Raw genomic sequence first — 20,476 nt, forward strand, 5'->3', positions numbered from 1 at the left:
CTTGAGAAACATTAGTGCAGTGGTTCTTAACCTTTTTTGAGGTACCGAACCCAGGTTAAGAACCACTGCATTAGTGGTTTCAAGTTCTTTTTCTACAAAGAAGGCCATCTGCAGCAGCAGCTCGAGCTCATTGCTCAGGTCAATTATTGAAACTGAAAACTGTTTAATAGTTACTTTATACATACACCCTTTTCTCCAGTACTGTGTGGTAGGTTTGACATCAGCATACATTTTACAGGCTTCTGTTAGAATGAGGAAAACACCAACAAAATGTCTGGTGACCTAAAAAAGCCAACACTTCTTAGAACAAAAATCAATAATTCACAAACAATCTTACTTCACTGTTCTTAACCATGTCTTCCTCTTTTCTATCCAACGCTTTATCTTTAGAAATTCATTTTGCAACCATGAACAAAACAGAACAATGTTCCAAATCATATGTACTTTAGCATATGCCACCACTTTTTTGATGGAGTTGAATGACTCTCTAAAGACCAAATAAAGCCTTTTTATTACAACTGGAAAGTCACACAAACGGTTGCACAAGTTTCCCAATCAGGTACACCTTTCCAAGTAAAAATAAAAATTAAACAGAGAGCTGAAGCAAGGCCAGGTATGTACACTCTGCCCTGCATTACTAAAATTACCACAAGGTGTTTCCTGCTGTAATGGAAAATGCCTGACCGTCCATCACGCTAACATTTCCGAAACCCATTTTCTCACTGGGCTACTGTTGCAGAAAATGAGTTTTGGAAAATGATTCGCTTCATCATCAAGATTTGTTTCAGAAGATTCACCTGCAGATGAGGAAATGAATCATCACAAAAGTCTTACATTCACTGCAATCCATTGTGTATTGACTGCACACAAAAAAATTGGAAAAAGAAGGATTAAGTAAAGCACCAAAACTAGACAAACGACAAAAACGGCTTCAGGGAAATGACATACAAAGGACATGCTTTTTGGAGTCCTCACCAAAAATTGTTTTTTGCTTTTTAAATCATAGTTAGAGGATATGGATTGTGAATATTTTACGCTTTGAACAAAATGCTAGAATTGAAATTGCCTAAGGTCCACACTGTCTGGTCGTGTGAATGCCTGCTGCATGTGTTCACAGGAGACAGTCTTCCTCAGGATCATGTAACAGAGACTTATTAAAATATGTGCTGATGAAAGGCCACACACAATCTATTCTATGGTTGCCTAACAGAGTAATTTATAGCAGTGGCCGTGACAAACCTAACAGTGAGCACACATGCCAGCATAACTACAAAGATTCGTGTCCACAACACGTTTTTCAAGTCACCAGCTGAGATTTGACTCAAACCGACTCCATGCATTGAAACGAAATAGACAGGTCTAGACTTGTTGTTGTGTTTTTGTTTTTTTTAAAAGGAAATCATGTGAATAAAATGTTCATAGCTTTGCTGCTTGTTGCTGACTAGGTTTTGTTCAACACACCTATCAATTCAGGACACTTTTATGCAATACAAAAAATACTCAGCACATTTTTAATTTGTCCAAATATTTGGGAGCGTGTTTGAATGATTAGCAGTAGTTCAGTACAGTCACCAACTCACTTGTTACTCGCTCAGTGTTTTGCTGTGGCTCTGAGCCAGAGAAACATTTTTCAGGCTTACCATAACACACTGGCTTGCTGTGTCAATAGCCAGCCTCTTCTGTGTCACCATGATTCATCACAAGTTTATCAACCACTCAATTTACCCTTACATTTTTTTTTTGTTCATTCATCCATGCTGTCTTTATAGAAGACCAAAACATCAGCTTCTTTCATGGTTGTTGCTCTCCAACATGTTTTATGAGTTTATGGCTAGATTTTGCTGTGATAAGTGAAATATGTCAGACGGATCTGAGTAAAGCAGCTCATAAAAACTCCATTCCAACCAAAACGACTCAAAACCAGATGAAACCCAGTGTGTCCTACTGATCACGACTCAATACACACACCAGACTGTTCCCACACACATACACACCCAGCCATCATTGCACTGTAATTTTGCACGCTTGCACGACCAATACTTCCTGACAATTATTTTGGAGCCTTCTACCTACCTGTGTGTTGCTATAGTGACCATGTTTGTCAGCTATTGGAGGACCAAAGTCTAAATGCAAGAAGAGCAAAGAAAATAAAGCGAAAGGATTCGACTGAATGTTAAAAATCCTCAAGATCAATACAGAAATATAGTGTTAAAAATGAATAAGCATTGAAAAATCGGTTATTAACTGTAAAAGGACGATCAATTTTTTTCCCCTAAGATGTGATCTGTCACTGGGAAACTCTAACGTCCAATCTTTTTCCAATCAGAAAACATGCCCTACAAAAGCCCCAACAAGTCACAATGACAGAAACACTCTTCATTGTGGATGCTATAGCTGACTGAAGCAGACTCAATGTTACCATTGAGGTGATTGAAGTTAAGGCAGCAAAAGAACAGAGATAAGAAGCAATTTCAAAGGAAAATGGATTTTCCAGAATACAGAAAAAATACTTTTGTAGAACATTCTGCTGTGTCCCAAAGCTTAGTGAGCAGGATCGTCTCCTACTCAACAAGACACAATGCAGGAGCACAAGAGAACCTCGGTTGCCATGGGAGAGTCCTTATGATGCCTTTTCTATTTTGTAATAGCTTTTCAAGTATTGTATAATAAACTATTATCAGACTAGTCAAATGTATACAGTAGAGGTGTGCCGATCGATCGGCCATCGATTATAATCGGCCAATTTCCGTGAAAAAGTGTATGATCGGTGATCGCCGATCACGCTCTCTTGTTGCCGATCACACAAACCATCTCCTGCATCTCATTTCGCAGCCTGCCTGTGCAGCTGGTCTCCTCTTTCCTTCACACTGCGCAAACGCGCAGCAACAAATCCTAAGCGATGTTGTGTGAAACTATGACGCATTGAGTGAATGGGGAAGTTTGCGTGTTGCGGTGGAAAATTAAAGCACGTCAAAATGCAATAGCTCAATAGCTTACAATAGCTCAGTTTTAGAATGGTCAACAGCACAAAAGTTAAACTTTTGACTCATGCTACATTTGGCAACATTTCAGATAAAATATGAATAAATAAATACAACGGAATTGGCAGGTCGGGCTTTTTAAAAATTAGTCATCAAAAAAACTTCCAGGCCACACTGAAAGCAACAATTTTAATCTTGCAAAGGCTTATTGCACTAGAACTCTGCAATTCAGCGCCGCAAGGTATTTTAAGTAATGAAGTTGGAAGCATGGGAATGAAAATTTAAATAACAATTTTCGACAGTAGGTGTGTGATAATTCCTGCAGCCGAAGAGCATGACACACACAAAAAAAGAGAATGATACAAAGAAGAATGTCGAAAATTGATTAGAGCTGATCGGATAACAGCAAAAGTTCATTAAGGTATCCTTTTCCCCAGAAATCTTTCTGTCATGGAACGTTATAATGAACTAAGAAATTTCACATTCAAGGTAAGGATTTGCATTCTTTAGGAAAAACACTGCTGTTTTAGTAATGCTAGACATGCACATTGTGCTATTTAATCACTTTGCTTTTCTTTTTTTAAATATATGTCAGTAAATCTATATTTCACAGTGTCTGCTTTCTCCCCCAGCAGGTGTTAATATCACCTCTGTTCTTACAGAAGATTAACAACCACTCTGGTCAGGAAGAGTACAACAAAAGATTTCCATTATCTTTTTGTATCCCCTTACATGATCAATTTTAAAAGGAAAATCTGAATTGGCTTAAACAGGCAAAGCCATATCTAAGCTTGGCAAAATTCTGATTTCAGAAATTGGACCCAAAATTCTAATCAATATATTTCTAGAGAAAATCCAAAACTAAAGTTAAAGAAAAATAATATGCACACAAAAGTAATTACCTGTATATATATATATATATATATATATATATATATATATATATATATATATATATATATAAGATATGACATCAGACTGCTCAAAAAAATAAAGGGAACACTTAAACAACACAATATAACTCCAAGTAAATTAATATTTACAACGGGGACCCTCGTCGGGTCAATCAGTGTTGCTTCCTAAGTGGACAGTTTGATTTCACAGAAGTTTGATTTACTTGGAGTTATATTGTGTTGTTTAAGTGTTCCCTTTATTTTTTTGAGCAGTGTATATAAAATAAAAATAAAAAATAAAAACAGCTTGTCCTTAAATCTTGCTTTAAAGGAGAGCTGAATTTTCTTGACTTAAGAGTTAGGTTAAAATATGAATACAGAATATTTGCTACCAAGATAGACCCGTTTCACGTACCTTAAATTTATTTGGTGAGATTTATATTTAAAGATATGACATCAGACTTTTGGGACATCACTCAACGGTGACTGAATCTGGTCGTTCCACTCGAATCTGCAGTGATTTGTGGCGCTAAACAAAACTCTGACTGCTATAAATTTTATATGAACAGTTTGTTGAAAGACAAACCCCATGTTAAATCCACTATTGGTATGTTTAAGCTAACTTAGCAAAAAACCTAAAAAATATATGTGATATTCCCCAACACGGAGAATTTTAATAAAGGTTCTGCTAATGACACAACACACTGTAACAATATTTGTAACTTAACCTTTTCGCGGGTTGTACTGTACTAGCTTCTTCTCTATGTCGGTGATTTTGGGTGTGCAGTTACCCCAAAACTTAATTAACGCACTCCAGTAAACAGCACCACAACCAATACCCGAACAAAAAACTAAGTCTAATCCCCCGGAGACAAGTGAGATAAGAAGTGGGACACGGACTAATGTCTGAGCCAGCTGTCTTACCGTACTTATTAGGTTCCCTGTTGTACTCCAGGATATGTACCGTCGGCTCGACCACGGTGCCCGGAACACTGCTGCTGCTTCCACCGGTGTCCGGTGCCGGGTGAGCTCCAGTGCTGCCCGAACGCTCTCCCTCTTTGCCACACGTCTTTCCAGTGTATACAGGCACCACCACAAATCTATCCCCCATGTTGTTTTTCCCTCTAGTTTTTTCGCTTTTCGCGCTAACGGAAAGACGCACCGCTTGGTTGTGCTTGCCCGAGCCGTTAACGACGCTCAGGACAGGCTCACGCGCTGATCGGAGGATTGATTACAGTAGAGTAAGGTACGCCTCCAAGGTTCTCTAATTGGTCAAGAGTTCTCAGGAGCGCCGTCACTCACCAATGGAAGCAAATCAGAATCATTTTAAATTAGTTAACTATGTAATGAGCAAGTTTAAATTTTTTTTAAAAATCTCCCACTAACTAGAAAATGCTACATATTTTAAAATAAAGACATAAAACTGACATAAATATGTTTTTACACACCATATCAAGAATGGTGGGTCTTGTCCTGGGCAAGCCTCTACTTGTTCTCTTCAACAGACACAAACATTCATACCACCGGCGCATATTTATATTGAAATTTTCATTCCGTGAAGTACTTTTTTTTTAAAAATGAGACAGGTATATCCTACAACATAAAGTAGACTATTTAAAATATGTATTAATAAAAGTATGTAAAAAATTTTCTCTTGCAAGTATCAATTATTTAGTCAATTAATTAGATAATAATAAGCTTTGTGCATGATTGCATATTGCATGTAATGAAGAGATTTAAAAATACATGAATCTTACTACTTGGCAGCTTCTGTAACAACTGACTGTATGTATGTATGTATGTATGTATGTATGTATGTATGTATGTATGTATGTATGTATGTATGTATGTATGTATGTATGTATGTATGTATGTATGTTACGTACGTACGTACAGATAGATAGATAGATAGATAGATAGATAGATAGATAGATAGATAGATAGATAGATAGATAGATAGATAGATAGATAGATAGATAGATAGATAGATAGATAGATAGATAGATAGATAGATAGATAGATAGATAGATAGATAGATAGATAGATAGATAGATAGATAGATAGATAGATAGTCCTTCTGTCTGCAGCACAGGACTAAAAAGCTGAATTTAAAAAAAATTATAAAATAGTGAGCTCAAATATGTCAATTGCACATGCATGTCACTTCAAACATTACAAGTCTCCTTAGTGATCTTTAAATGATAGTGTAATTAACACTGACCCTGAACATCCTCTGCTATCTATAGCCCTGCCACTGCTCTATCTGCAAATCATTCTAATTTAAAAAGTAGTGATAGTTTAGTCATTGAGCTCACAGTCATCCTTAATAACTCTGGTATGTTCCATCTTAGAATAAATGGTTTGTCAGTACCTCAGGATAGAATGACCATGCATGTTTCCCAGCAGTTTTGTCACATAGTCTCCAGGGTACAGGTTTTAAACATTCCCAGAGATAAAACAGAAAATTAAAATCACAATCCCCAAACATGTAAAATGATTTTTTTTCCTTTTTTCTGTAGTATATGTATGTACATATAAAAAGATTGAAGTGCTGTAAATACAACCGGAAACCCCCCCCCCAAAAAAAACTTAAAGGCTTGTGGATTGTAAACACAGCCCCTGAGTTCACTGAGCACTAGCCTTAAAGGAAGCAACAGGTCATTTCACCAAGTAACACAATCTCAGCATAACAAAATACTTAATGAAACATGATAATTTGAGGTTAGTATATCACGCTAAAGTCTCGGTTTGGAGTTGTGTTTCTGTAACTCTGCATACAGAAACACAACTGTACACATCCTGAACTCCAGAAATGTACAATTAAGACTCCATGCTGAACAGCCAGATAGAAAATTATTATGAAAATTACTATGAGCACAAAGAGACCGACAACACCACTAAAGGCAATCAGAGAAAACCAAGAGCTTATTTAAAGAACCCCCCCTAAAAAAGTTATATAGCACTTTGCTACTAGAATCTAAACTATGACTGCACATCAATGTGAATTCGTCGCCCACAGGAAGGAACATTGTGGTGACAGCGCCATGCTGTGGGGATAATTTTGAGTGGATATCAGAAAGATGGTCAGAGTTGATGAGAAAATGGGTGAAGCAAGATTTAAAATATTGTCCCATTTTGTGTTTGCGTTATATCACACAAAGTTCCAATAAAACACCCTGAAGTTTGACAAAATGTGCTCAGAACTTTATGTATCAGGGCTACTGTGGGGGATTCTTTTCTGGATGGAAAGAACATGACAGAGTTAAAAGTAACTTTTAATTGGTTTTTTTTTTTATCTCGACAGTTTATTTATTACAGTAACATAAAGTATTAAGTGCCAATTATCTTCAGGGAAGAAGACTGGATCCAAACTTGTCTTAACACCCCATTACAACTTTCAGGAATGTTCCTTGTCTTTGAGTCTCTATGTCAACTAACTTACTCTAATTTAAAAAAGGGCATGCCATGTATGTTCTATATTACCAGTTTAATAGACTTAGACCACATTTATTTTTTATTAAAGACTCTCGTAAATTTGGACCAATAAATAATATGTACTTGACATCCAACCAAAACATATTTGAAGATATTCTGGAAGAAGTCCAGACACCACTCAGACAGTAATTGCTTGAAGTGTGTCACACGGACCAAAAATAGACAGCTGGCAGAACAGTTGGATGACCGATGACTGGGAGCATGAGTGGGGGTGGAGATGGCCCCTGCTGGCTGTATGGAGGCCATTTAAGTCAGTTCTCTTTTCAATCTAGATGGTAGAAATACCGGAGAGATTTGATGTTTTACCGGGAAGATGTACTAATGCAGAGGATGAATGCAATGTATGCAGGGTGTGAGATAAAATCACAGGGCTGACAAAATCATTTGTAATCCACCATGTCCATGTTGTTTGTTTCATCCGCAGCTAAACTCATCACCTCAATATAGAGTAATTCATAGGCTGGAAGGAATGAATTGCAGATTATTTGTGTTCCAGAACAGCTGCAATCTGTATAAGGGTTTTGAGTGAGAGAATGCCAGGCATTGTTTTTAATCCATCTCAGATTTCATAACCTCTAGTTCAGCCTTATTTCTTTTTTTTAGTGCCACCACCATACCCAAATCATGATCCATAACTGTTCACACTATCATTTTGTAACCCTTTTGCATTCTCTCCTGTAGTTGTGACATGTTACCCCGACACTGTTGTCCACTCACTCCACCTTGCCTCCAATGTCTTTTGCTCAGTTTGCTCAGTTTAATCACTTAAAGAGAGGAAAGCTCTCTATTTTTTCCATCCATCCATCCATCCATCCATCCATCCATCCATCCATCCATCCATCCATCCATCCATCCATCCATCCATCCATCCATCCATCCATCCATCCATCCATCCATCCATCCATCCATCCATCCATCCATCCATCCATCGCTTATCTGGGGTCGGGTCGTGGGGGTAGTAGTCTAAAAAAGGAGGCCCAGACTTCCCTCTCTTCAACCACTTGCTCTAGCTCCTCCGTGAGAATCCCAAGGCGTTCCCAGGCCAGAAGAGAAACATAGTCCCTCCAGTGTGTCCTGGGTCTTCCCCGGAGACTCCTCCCGGTGAGATGCGCCCGGAACACTTCACCAGGGAGGCGTCCAGGAGGCATCCTAACCAAATGCCCAAGCCACCTCAACTGACTCCTCTCGACGTGAAGGAGCAGCAGCTCTACTCTGAATCCCTCCCAGATGACTGAGCTTCTCACCCTATTTCTAAGGGAGAGCCCAGACACCCTATGGAGAAAACCCATTTCGGCCGCTTTTATCCGTGACCTCGTTCTTTCGGTCATGACCCAAAGCTCAAAGCTCATGACCATAGTTGAGGGTAGGAACGTAGATCAACTGGTAAATCGAGAGCTTGGATTTTTAACTCATCTCTCTCCTCACAACGACAAACCAGTACAGCCCCCACTTCACTGCAGACGCTGCGCCAATCCGTCTATCAATCTTCCGCTTCCTTCTTCCCTCATTCATGAACAAGATCCCGAGATACTTAAACTCCTCAACCCAGAGAAGGCAGTCTACCTTTTTCCGGCTCAAGATCATGGCTTCGGATTTGGAGGCACTGATTCCTATCCTAGCCGCTCTATTTTTTTTTTTACCTGTTAGAATAATTTAGATGAGAAGATTTGGAAGATCAACAAAAACATTTTACAAACTAAGTAAAAAGTGCAAAAGTTATTTTCACATGTTGCTTAAGTAATAAGCATCGGATTCATAGCAGCCTCAGCCTGGTAAAATCTCCCAACCAAAAAACAGCATCTGACTCTATGCTTTGTTTCGCAGAAGGAGTGGTCTCCTGGATATTGACAGTTGCTTGCAGGAGACATGGATTCTGTTGGAGTTTTAAATTACTGGATCTTATTTTACACAATTACTAATATTTGGCTATCATGTATGTAATGGGCTTGCATATACATGCAACATATACAACATTTTTGCTGATCAATAAAATGTCTTATACATTCCTCCTGCTTTGACTTTAATTGCTTAATATTTGGAAGCTTCAACCCTATACAGACAGACTACCATTCTGATTATTATTTGCCATCTCTTCAGAGCATCTTTCCTCCTTTTCTACCACTCTCAACCTAGCTCACAAGACCCCAAACCTAGAAAGTGGAAGCGATTTGTGATGTTCTCTTATGCAAGCCAACCTTCAACCCACCATCCAATCCTACCACACACCTCACCATTGTCTCACTTTCCTGTCAGTGTCTTACATCACCCTCAACTGTTTTTTTCTGCCACATTACACATTTCCTCTGTCGGCAGTCTTTTTCATGTTTTCCCAAAAGCCCTGCCCTCATGTGACTTCATCTTTAACACATGCCGGCGCAAACTTGTTTTGACTCAACTTACTTACCTGGCAGATGTTTGTATTTATGATAAAGTTATGCAAGCATATCAAAGAATCATTTTACAAATCATTTGGATTTACTTTCAGAATGCCACTGAAGGGCATGTCTGTGCAGCTGACTGCTATACACAGTGAAATATAGAAAGTGCAGGCCATAAGCAGTCCCCTCCCATCAGACTCTGTTGTCACAGCGATCGCCCACTGGGACGTAACTGAGTAAACAGGCTGCAGAGGTTAAGTCGTTGACAAGAGGGTTTCAGTGGGATACATTAATTCCCCCTTAATTCAACTTTATGATTGTACGCTGAAGGTAAACATTAGCTGTGTGATGTACAGAGGTTTGTCAGAGAATATTAGAGATCAAACAGCATCATTCTAAAGTACAAAGGGTATGAATGCTCTGGCTAATATGATGAAAATTATTTTAATTTTGCTTCTTATGCTCTGGCTGTTTGTTGGAATCCTAAAAAAACCCTCCCATGCCTTAAACCCACTATAATGTGTTTAGAAGTGGCTCTGTGAATTGTTTTCAATTAATAGCTCCTGCTAACTTTTACTGTCTCTCTCACCACTGTAAATACCTCTAACCACTTAATGGATTTCCTCCAGGTTCTGATTATATGTGAAGTCCTGTTCCTAAGGTTTTCTGTGTCTGCCTCAGCTGTGTCAGGGAAATTACTGGAGCCAACGCTCCATGGATGGGCTGAATGTGGGTCAGTTATACAGAATGAAAAGAAGCTTTTATTCGGAAACAGGTCCCCTGTTGATTTGTCACTGTGGTGCTCCTGTCACAGCAGAGGGATGGTGGGTCAGCAGGGGCGTCTCCTTAGTTTGTAAAGTCTCATCAAATCTCAGTTGGGAATGAGGTGCCGCACGGTTACAGCTGCCACATGTGTGCAGGAGTAAATGGTTCTGTATATTGTTATCATCATGCCTTAACAGTTCTACAATTTTACAAGCTTATCATATTCATTCAAATCTTTGTGAAAGTTACCTGAGCTGGTTCATTTCAAGTAAATTCGAGCCTTTAGAACATGAATATATTTCACCCGAATTCAGTTTTATTTGAATAAAAGGTGTTTTATTTCAAACACTGAATTAGTATCAGAGTACTAATTGTGAGATGGGATTGTGAGTTGCTATAGTGGGAAGCTGTCCAAACAGGGCTGTCAAATACCAGAGCTGATGTTAGCGATTGCAGACGGAGATATTTTTGAGGCCTGTTTGTGCCTGAACGAAGAAGGTGCACTGTGACAAGATCCCAAGGCCTGTGCAGAGCAAAGGGGTCGCTGTCATTTTACCTAGATCAATGTAAGCAGATGGGAACCACACCACCTCTGTTACTGCTGTGACCGTCTAGAAGTGTAAAGTGCTGCTCTTGTTAGGACTGCCTTTTTCAAAAACGTCTAAAATGATCTTTCCTGTGTTTTAGTGCAAACATTTAAACTGATTTGTTTGCTTGAGTCCTGGTGTGAGTGATGTGAAAGAAACTGGTTGCAAAAGTTTTATCAAGTTAAAATGCTAAAACACATTCAGGAACTGACCCTGCCTCTCGCCTGGAACGTTAGCTGGAGATAGGCACCAGCAACCCTCCCGACCCCATTAGGGACAAGGGTGCAAGAAAATGGATGGATGGACATTCAGGAACTGTTGGAGTGATGTTGCCCTCTAGTGGATTTATCCATCTTTGCACAATACCTTTTTTCAACCTGCTAGTTAATGTCTTTCAGTCAACATAAACCTCAGCAGCACAACAGACAAATAGTTTTGCACTGCAAAAAAATCTGAACTCCCCAGAGTAGCTTTTTCTAATAAAATATTTCCATTTAAATCAGTTGAGAATAACAACTGGTTTGAATGTATAGAGAATTTCAGAAACAAGGCAATTTTGTATGTTTTTATGAAAAAAAAAAAAAAATTAACATCATATAGTCAACAATTGTGAAAACCTGTAACAGACACTGAATGCCATTGTTAAAATCATCAATACTCATCACATATGTTGCTCAACGTATACCGACAGAAATATTTAAAAGCCTTTATTTTCTCTCTGAGCTAGAAAGCCAGTGGAAGGACTTTAGAACAGGGTGATGTGCTCCATCTTCCTGGTTTTAATGAGAACGCCAGCAGCAGCATTTTCGATCACCTGCAACTGTCCGATTGATTATTTTTAGGCAGATCTGTGAAGAAACAATTGTAGTAAACAATGCAACTAAAGATAAATGCATGTATGAGTTCTATGAGAAGTTGCACTGCTTCCTCAAATGGTGAAAATCATAATTAAATCATGTGGTGGGGTGGTTGGTGGTGAGGAGAGACGCGGGACCCAGGATATAGACGAAATGATGAGTTGTAATGAATAATAAAGCTCAAACAGTCCAGGAACAGGCAGCACGGCAGAGAGTAGCACACAGCTAATACCGGTAGCAACTGATAGAGACTGAAAACAAGAGCGAAGCTAACCAGGACTTATCAGTTCTACTGGAGAGCAACAACTGACATTAAACGTATATAGGACAGCAATAGACAAGGATCCAACGAAGAACAGAGACAACAGGTGAGACTAAATACACATGGGGTAATCAAGGGAACGAGACACACCTGGGAGACAATCAACAGGGGAAGACACAGAGACAGGACTCACAGGGAACAGGATCACACAGAAACTCAAAAATAAACACATAGAAACACGGATCACGACACTGTTTATTCCCTTGTGTTGATGACCTCTGGGCAGTCAGACTCTGCTGAGCTGCTCTTAGAAATCTGGAGATCTGTGTTTACGTCGTTTCCTGTCGCTGACTGCTGTTACGCAAGGAGGAAGCTGTTTTATCAAGAAGTTTAGATCCTCATGTTAAACAGCTCCCTCAGTGGTACTGGCTCACAATTCAAGGCCCAGTTAGTCAGTAACTGGACTCTGTGGGAAGTCAGAAGGGAAAACAGAAATATAACAAACAGATAAAACAGTCATGATTACCAACAGGTGATTTTGACTCTTTTAAAGATCATATTGATACATCATTTGTTCATGATGATTATTTGTAATCATGATAGTGTAGTATTACACCTACACTGACCTGTGGTGGGGTTGGATTTTTGATCTTTACAAACCTGGAAGAAATAATAGAACAGAATAATTTATGTGAGAATAATAATTACAGGAACAAGTTCTGGTATTAGTAGTGAGTGAGTCTGTAGGATGCAGACATTTTTGAGCCCAAACTATTTATTTTTCCACATAAGAAGTTCAAGTATTACAGTGCATACGGAAAATAAATCAATCTCTTTCCTCAAAATTCTCCCCACCAATACGTCATTATAACAATGCTGGGAAAAAAAGCTTTGCAAATTGATTAAACTGGAAAACCAAGAAATCACATTAACATAAATTACAAAAATAAAATTCATACACAAGTACTTTTTTAGATTTTAATCTAAGCAGATAAATAAGTCCATCAGGCATTGCAGAGTCTACCAAAAATTTGCTACTGAAAATATACCACTGGTTGTCCGGCCCTCTCCCAACTGGTGTCAGTGGACAGTGGAGGCCACCACCTTTCCAATCATTGTAAAACTATTTCAGGTGACTTTGTTTCTGTGTGTAACACTGTGCTATACACACAGCTTTTGATACAGTGGATGAGTTGTTCCAAACTTTTCTTTCAGGTTTTGGTTTTTGTGTCGAACAACAATAGATTTAATGGAACAGAGTCGACATTCACTGTTTGGGAAGCTTTGTCTGGCCGGCGAATGGCTTGGGATTCCCCTGCACAGAGTTGGCCCAATAGGTTGGGGAAAGGAAAACTTAGGCTACTGTGACCATGACCTGACTTTACTGATACAACAATGCAAGATTGCTTTTATATGATGGTTTGTTATTTTTGAAGTAGTTGCAGTTGGAAAAAATATCTTATAATCAGAAAACTGTGCAATAGTTTATATATTATTACAGGCTGCAGGAGGCTTGACCATCCAGCACAGACAGGACCAAGCCTCTTATAACTTCAGCAGAGCCTTTATTTTCTCTTCTTCCAAGTAAGAAGTCTAATCGATTTACCATTGTGGAAACAAAATAAGCATAATGCATCTGTACAGCGTTAGTATTGTGTTCCTAATTATGTTATAATTCAGTGTGTTTTCTCTCATGCCATTTTGATAAACAGAATCAAGATTAGTTTTCAGCAGATATATTCCTGGATTGATAATTGAAAAATTTTAAAATTGATAAATAGTATTTTGCACATTTGTTGACAACTGTCTTCATTGTTATTTCTGTTTCCTCAATAAAATTCCACTAAATGGAGCCAAAAGGATACAATTGAGCTCATTTTCTATTCGTCGTTGTGATTCCATTGTGTGGACAATGGTATATTTTGATGATACACAGAATAAATGTCATGACAACAGGCTATGTGACATGCAGAAATAGTCATACAGTAGAAATGAGAGTTTTAATTACACCAGATTATCTGTTGAGGTGAAAAACTATTTAACACACTTATGGGTACATTTGGCTAAATTGAGGCAAAATTTCACCTTCGCTTGACCCACTGCTCACTAAAACATCTGTGGAGCAAATACTTCAACTGATCCATTTGGTATAATTATTCTCAAACTGTGAAAGCATGTAATATGAGGTTATTCCAATGTTTTCATTGGATTGTGTGCACTGTTAAGTTAGAAAAGAAATTAGATGAGGTAATGAAAAAATAAAGAATATTTTCTTTGTTTAATCAAAAATAACTCAGGCATATTAAGTTACGACAGATGTTCAACTTGAAATGTAATTCATGCCTTAATTTTATATTAAAACCATATAATGTTGAAGGTATTTGTGATTTATTTCAACAAAAATAAATTTAACATTTAAAAAATATATATAATTAATTTGCACAAAACGTTTTTCACCCCACATTGTCATACTGAGGGACTTCTGTGTAGAACTTTTAGGAAAGAAATTAATTTAATGCAATCAAGAGTAAGAAAGTATTAAACAAAATGTAGAAACAGTTAAGTACTGAGAATAGTTTCCAGGTGTACATTTACTCAAGTTCACAAAATACTGCTCAAAATACTCACCACATGACGACTTTGAGCAGGCAGATAAGTATGACAACACCAACTGCTACTATAAGTGTAATCTCAACTTGAGAACTCTCAGCTCCTGGGAAAATAAGAAGCAAAAAAACCTGAAGACAGATATTTCTGACGCTAACCATTAAAACAACTTCTTACACCATCGTAAATATGTTACTTGATAACCATTTGTATAACAAGGTTAGCTTTTAGTTGTATAACTAAAAACCTCGACAGTTTGCCTTTACTTTGATGTTGAATATAAAATACGAGAAGTATGGAGCAACTGGAGGATCACCAAAACTTCATTTAATTGATTGTTTTTTTGCTGAATCAGGCAAAGAAATCTTTTTGACTTCAAGATGGATACCAGATGGCAATAAAAGTCCAAAAAAAAACAAACAACCTAACCAGTGTGTTTGGAGGGGGCTTCGGAAGGACAGCCAGATACTGATGTGTGTCGACAAAGAAGTTGAGAGACAAAGGAGCAGAGAGTCTGATGTGCGGCGACAAAGGAGCAGAAACCTTGCAGGGTGCCAGTGACAGAGGACCCTGAAGTCCTGAGGTCAGCGTTGCGGTGAAGGAATCCACAAAGAGGATTCAACTGATGGAATGCAGAAGGAGGATCTGGATGTCTGCCTTTCGGCCAGTGGAACCCAAAGGCTTGATGATCCTGTTAGTCAGTAGGCCGAAACAAAGGAGGAGCTTGAAGCTTGGGGGCCAGCATCAGCTAAAGAACTTTAAAGTCATCCCATTGAGACCTGGGGATGTCTTTGACCCAATGTTGAGGCCTGGTAGCTGAGGACCCACAACAAAGCACTGGGGACAGCAGCGGGTCGACCTCAACCCTCTTGGAGACAGAGTCACTGTGGAGTTCAGGAGGCTGAGCAGCCTGGAACCGAGGAGCTAACTCCACAGAAGCTGTTGCTGTGGACATGACAGACACTGGAACTGATGGATCAATTGCTGGTGTATCTCTGGGGTGAGGAACTGGTTTTAAAGTCTTTATGCATGGAGCTGGTTGAGGATCATGTAGATGGTGACACAGACAAGAGGAGCAATGGATGAGGGTCCCATAGAGGTGGGTTGGGCACCGGCCACCTCTGGCAAGTACACAAGGAACTAGGAAATAAATCTAACACTAAAGAATAACTAGACACACGAAATAAACTAGAATCACTAAGAAAGGACTAATCCAGTTAGTCTGGATCTATTTTGATCCAGACTAACTGGATCAAACTAAGGAACTAACAAGGAAAAATAATGAAACTAAAATCAAATCAAACTCCAAAACAGCTCAACAACCCAGGTTCCTAACAGTGAACAGAAAATTCTTCAGAGAAATAGATGGGTACCTTTTCTTTCAATGACTTTACGAGTTGGCTCAATCACTGAATGGAGAAAAATAAAAGCTGAATCAATGTGATTGTTTAAATCTGTTTTCATTTGCAACATTTAAATGACTTGATTTGGTGACTCAGCCACAGTAACATCCTTCCATATTTCTCTATTTACCTTTTTCTTTTTCTTTTTCCTTTTCTTTTACAGACAGATGAATCTCTGGAGATATCTGACTACCAACATCATTCGTAGCCGCACAGTAATAAATTCCCCCCTCAGTGACCTGGACTCCATAATTTTCTCCTTCAGCTACTTTCATGGCTCCATTTGTGGTGTTCTTGAACCAGGTGAAGACGCTGACGGGAGGATTGGCTCTGCTGGAGCAACGCAGCTTCAAACTGTCATCTACTGATGAAATTATGGTTGCTGAGGTTTCTTTGGGAGCATCTGAGGAAAATGTAGCAAACCTCCAGATTATTGATGAGAACCAGCTGAACCATGATGTTCAGGTAGTATTACTTACAGGAAAAAAAGAGAGTGAATTTTGTCATTGATCCCTTATCAGGTTTCTTGTTAGGTTTTCCTGCATTCACAGGATATCTGGCAGAGCAGATGATGTTGTATCCATCATATTTGTATGACAGAGTGATGTTCTGCTGGATTGTAGATGTAAATGTTCCATCTGTGTTCCTTTCCATCTGTCTGGGAAGGTTTGGTTGGAGGTTCAAGGTGAGTTCAGGAGGTGAATATGGACAGGGAGTGAGAGCTGAGCACGTTACGGTGATAGAGTCATTCTCCTTCACGTCACCTGAGATTTCAATCTTGGGGCTCCAAGCAGAATCTGTGTTTTTACATCACACACACATTTGACACAGTGAGATACAGCAGACTGACTCCACTTTAAACACTAGTTGAGAAAAGCAAAATGGCGGATGATAAATATGACGGTTAGAGCACATTGAAAGATAAAGTTAGATAAAACATCCACTTTGTGTTCACAAACGGCTTTCTTTAACTCTGGACTCTGATCCTGTTGTCCAGAACATGTATAATTTTACAGTGAAGTTTTATGGAGTTTGTTTTACATCAAAAATGCATCATAATTCATTTTCTCTACATATGAATATCAAATATAAATAAAAACAAAAGGCTCTCACCTTTAATTATTAAAAGAACAGGATCACAGATAGCAAACGATCTGAGAAGCCCATTTTCAATACTGAAGAAGTAACGGTCTGTATGACTTGAATGTGTATTAGAAAACACAGTTGTGCAGTTTTTCTCACTCAGATTTCCAATCATTTTCATTTCATATTTGTTTTTTGACCAACTGCTGTTGTAAACCACAAGACGTGGATAATTGGTAACCCAGACTGTAGATCTTATCCAAATTCCAGATGTTTTTTCTCTTTCGTCAATCTTCATTTGCTTGTGGTCAGTAAAGCTACATGGAATTAGCAAACAGGATCCACTCAGAGCATTAATATGCTTTGGCGCAGTAATGTTGATTCCCATGTGGGTCGAATGACAGTTGGTCTGAACTCCTGTAAAAGTAGAATAAAGATGGACACAATGTGAAGCAAAATGGTCATGAAGAGAAGTTTTCTGACCCTTAAACTGCAGCCTGCTACATGTGGAGCATTTAAACAAAATCAGGATCTATTTCTTGGGACTAGAAAAATAAATGATTCCAGTAATGTCTCCAAATAGCTGTGAGAGAACTTAGGCTGCAGTGTGAACAGTGTGAACACAGCCTTTCTGACCCAAATGACTCAATCCCAATTTTTTTTGAGTAATGCGACCTGTATCCGATCTTTTCATTACGGTCTGAATACCACAGGTCGGATTCTTTTCGAATACGACCCAGGCCACTTGGGTATCCGGTAGGACTGAAACTATTCCTCGAGTGATTCCAGTACTTCGATTATTAAAATTCCTCGAGAAAAATGGATCTGCCTCGAAGTCTGTTGTTTTATTATTTAGCACACCGTGTTCCGGTTGGAACTTTATTTCCAACCGGAAGTTGCTCCCCAACTATGGAACTCATTACCACCATACCTTAGAAACATAAAGTCATTATCAAATTTTAAAACCGAACTCAAAACTCACCTTTTTAGATCTGCCTTTTCCACATGACACAATTGGTTTGCCTGATTTTACATAGTTCTTATATAGATACATTGTTTTGTTTTATTTATTTTTATCTACTTTTACTTGTTACATTTTATTTGTTTCTGTCACAGTTTTTTTTACTATTGTACGGTGTCCTTGAGTGCCAGAAAGGCGCCTTTGAAATAAAATGTATTATTATTATTATTACAGCCTAACAGCTCACCTGGAAGAAAGAAGAGACTCAGTAACATGCTGACTGTCAGCACTTTCTCAGACAGGGCTGGCATCACTCTCTCATATCCCTCCATCAGCTCACAGAGACAAGATGAAAGAAAACCGTCAGTTTAAATAAAAGTGGATGATTAATTAAAATATCAAGTTATGTCAGAGAAATGTCACATTTAAAACAAAATGCATAAAAAAGTGTAAAACTAAAATATCAAAATTCTGGCATTACACAATTAGTTAACAAAATTAGGATGATTGTATGATTTCTGATCATAAATTTATGTAATCAATCCATATAATCAATATTTTCTTTGACATAAATGGCATATATCTCACATTCAAAGACTACCACACCGTTGGTAAATGAAACATTACTTTCTATCAAAAATTAAAACATACCTAATGAGAGAAAAAGTTAAGCTAGTGGTTAAGATCAGTCCAACAGCTTCTGCCCCTATATAAATAAAAATCCAGTGAATAAGTATAAGAAGTCCCCACTACAGAGCAACGGCTCCCAATGAACAGTTGGCTCCCAATGAACAGTTGACGGCAGTTAACTGCTGTCAATGGTGCTGTGTTGTAAAATTAAACACAGCAAAAAACATTATAACTTTTAAAAACAAACAAAACATGGCAAAATTACACATGAAAGCCTGTATTTAGTTAAGTTAGTCTAAAATACATGCTAAAATATAACACTTATAAAAAACACAGAACTGATCTTAATACATACCAGTTTCATATGGCAACAGAAAAAGGGAATGATCTCAGTTACTGATTACTATGGTAACCACTAAGCGTCAAGGGTAACATAACTTGTATAGAAGAATAGAATGTACTTTACTAATCCCCAAGGGAAAATTGCTTATTTGTTGACAAGCTACTCCATCCAAATACTCCATTAATTAATAATACAAATATAACCATAACAGATAAAAGAAAGGTGGCTTCCTCCACCTTCAGATTGAGGCAAGTAATTCAATATGACAAAATAAAAATAAATAAACTAACGAGCATGTACATGCAAATATGTTAAATCTATAAATAATCTATGAATGAGTGCAGAGAAAATTAGATTTAAGTTACTAAGAGTTGGGCGTTGTAAAGTCTGATGGCATTGAGCAGCAGGTGGTCCAGCCCACACCATGTAACAAGGTCGTACAGCAGCAACTGTCCTCAGTCTCATCATCCTCACTGTTACAACCAAACCACAGCTGAGCCATCTGAGAACCTCTGGAGATGACAGGTCTCAGTGCAATAGCTGAAGTCTATTGTAGAGAGGGTGAAAAGGAAGGGAGAAAGGACACTCCCTTCTGGCGCCCCTGTGTTCCCAACAACACTGTCTGACACACAGTGTCACAGGCACACAAACTGTGTTCTGCCAGTTAGACAATCCACAATCCATCACTATCTAACTAACAGGTGGAACCAGGGGATCCACCTGAATTGCTGTCGTCTTCTCACCCAGTAGAACCAGACGGATGGTGTTGAACACACTGGAGAAATCAAAAAACATAATTCTCACCATCGTCGCCGGCTGGTCCAGGTGAGCATATCACTGCAAAAACTGAAATCTTAGTAAGATTAAATATCTTAAATTAAGGAGATTTTTCTTGTTTTCTTTCTGTCAAGATAATTTTTTTCACCAAGAGGGATTTATGTTAGAATATTTTTCTTATTTTAAGTGTTTTTGTACTTAATTATCTCAGTAAGATATAAAAGCTTAATGTTAAGAAAATATTACTTATTATGAGTAAATATGTGCTAGAATCTAGAATATCAATATTTACCAATCAAACTTCAAGTCTAGAACTTATTTTATATAAGTAAAAATTTCTTATTTCAAGCACAGAAAGCGAAATCACATACTTAATTAAATGTATTCAGATAATTAAAACAGACTATGTCCAAATGGAATCCTTTGTGTTATAGTCAATGAAAAATTAAAAAAA

At 38.1% G+C, this 20,476-nt stretch overlaps 2 protein-coding genes across 8 annotated transcripts in view; both read right to left on the reverse strand.

Moving 5' to 3' along the window:
- The window catches only part of slc12a7b (solute carrier family 12 member 7b), a 68,072-nt gene extending 62,990 nt beyond the window's left edge, over positions 1-5,082 (reverse strand). For all 4 annotated transcript variants that reach the window (XM_081601934.1, XM_081601933.1, XM_081601931.1 and 1 more), the window contains exon 1: positions 4,799-5,082. In XM_081601934.1, coding sequence (XP_081458060.1) covers positions 4,799-4,985 — 187 coding nt within the window. In that variant the 5' untranslated portion in view covers positions 4,986-5,082. The remainder of the gene's footprint in view (positions 1-4,798) is intronic.
- Positions 5,083-12,455: 7,373 nt separating this feature from the next.
- Positions 12,456-19,352, reverse strand: LOC103482343 (myelin-associated glycoprotein-like). 4 transcript variants are annotated; one of them, XM_081601684.1, is made up of 10 exons: positions 19,258-19,275; positions 18,924-18,978; positions 18,520-18,607; positions 17,342-17,728; positions 16,708-17,025; positions 16,359-16,631; positions 16,199-16,234; positions 14,847-14,931; positions 12,845-12,878; positions 12,456-12,684 (listed from the first exon to the last, which is right to left on the reverse strand). In XM_081601684.1, exons 3-10 carry the CDS (start codon positions 18,602-18,604, stop codon positions 12,667-12,669), a joined length of 1,236 nt encoding a protein of 411 aa, XP_081457810.1. In that variant the 5' UTR covers positions 18,605-18,607; positions 18,924-18,978; positions 19,258-19,275; the 3' UTR covers positions 12,456-12,666. The 4 variants fall into 4 exon arrangements, with proteins under 4 accessions (XP_081457810.1, XP_008436674.1, XP_008436675.1 ...); XM_008438452.2 differs by lacking the exon at positions 18,924-18,978 and having other exon boundaries at positions 19,258-19,351; XM_008438453.2 differs by lacking the exon at positions 19,258-19,275 and having other exon boundaries at positions 18,924-19,035.
- Between the last annotated feature and the right edge of the window lie 1,124 nt (positions 19,353-20,476).

This window comes from Poecilia reticulata, chromosome 20 (assembly GCF_904066995.2).
Source record: "Poecilia reticulata chromosome 20, P_reticulata-male-v2, whole genome shotgun sequence".
Taxonomy (NCBI): Eukaryota; Metazoa; Chordata; class Actinopteri; order Cyprinodontiformes; family Poeciliidae; genus Poecilia; species Poecilia reticulata.

Bases quoted from the DNA above. Each gene is read 5' to 3' on its own strand.
- LOC103482343 (XM_008438452.2), bottom strand. The intron at 17,026-17,341 runs GTGAGAGCCTTT...GTAAAAACACAG, and splicing joins TGTTCTTTTAATAATTAAAG to ATTCTGCTTGGAGCCCCAAG. The intron at 14,932-16,198 runs GTACCCATCTAT...TTATTTTCCCAG, and splicing joins TAAAGTCATTGAAAGAAAAG to GAGCTGAGAGTTCTCAAGTT.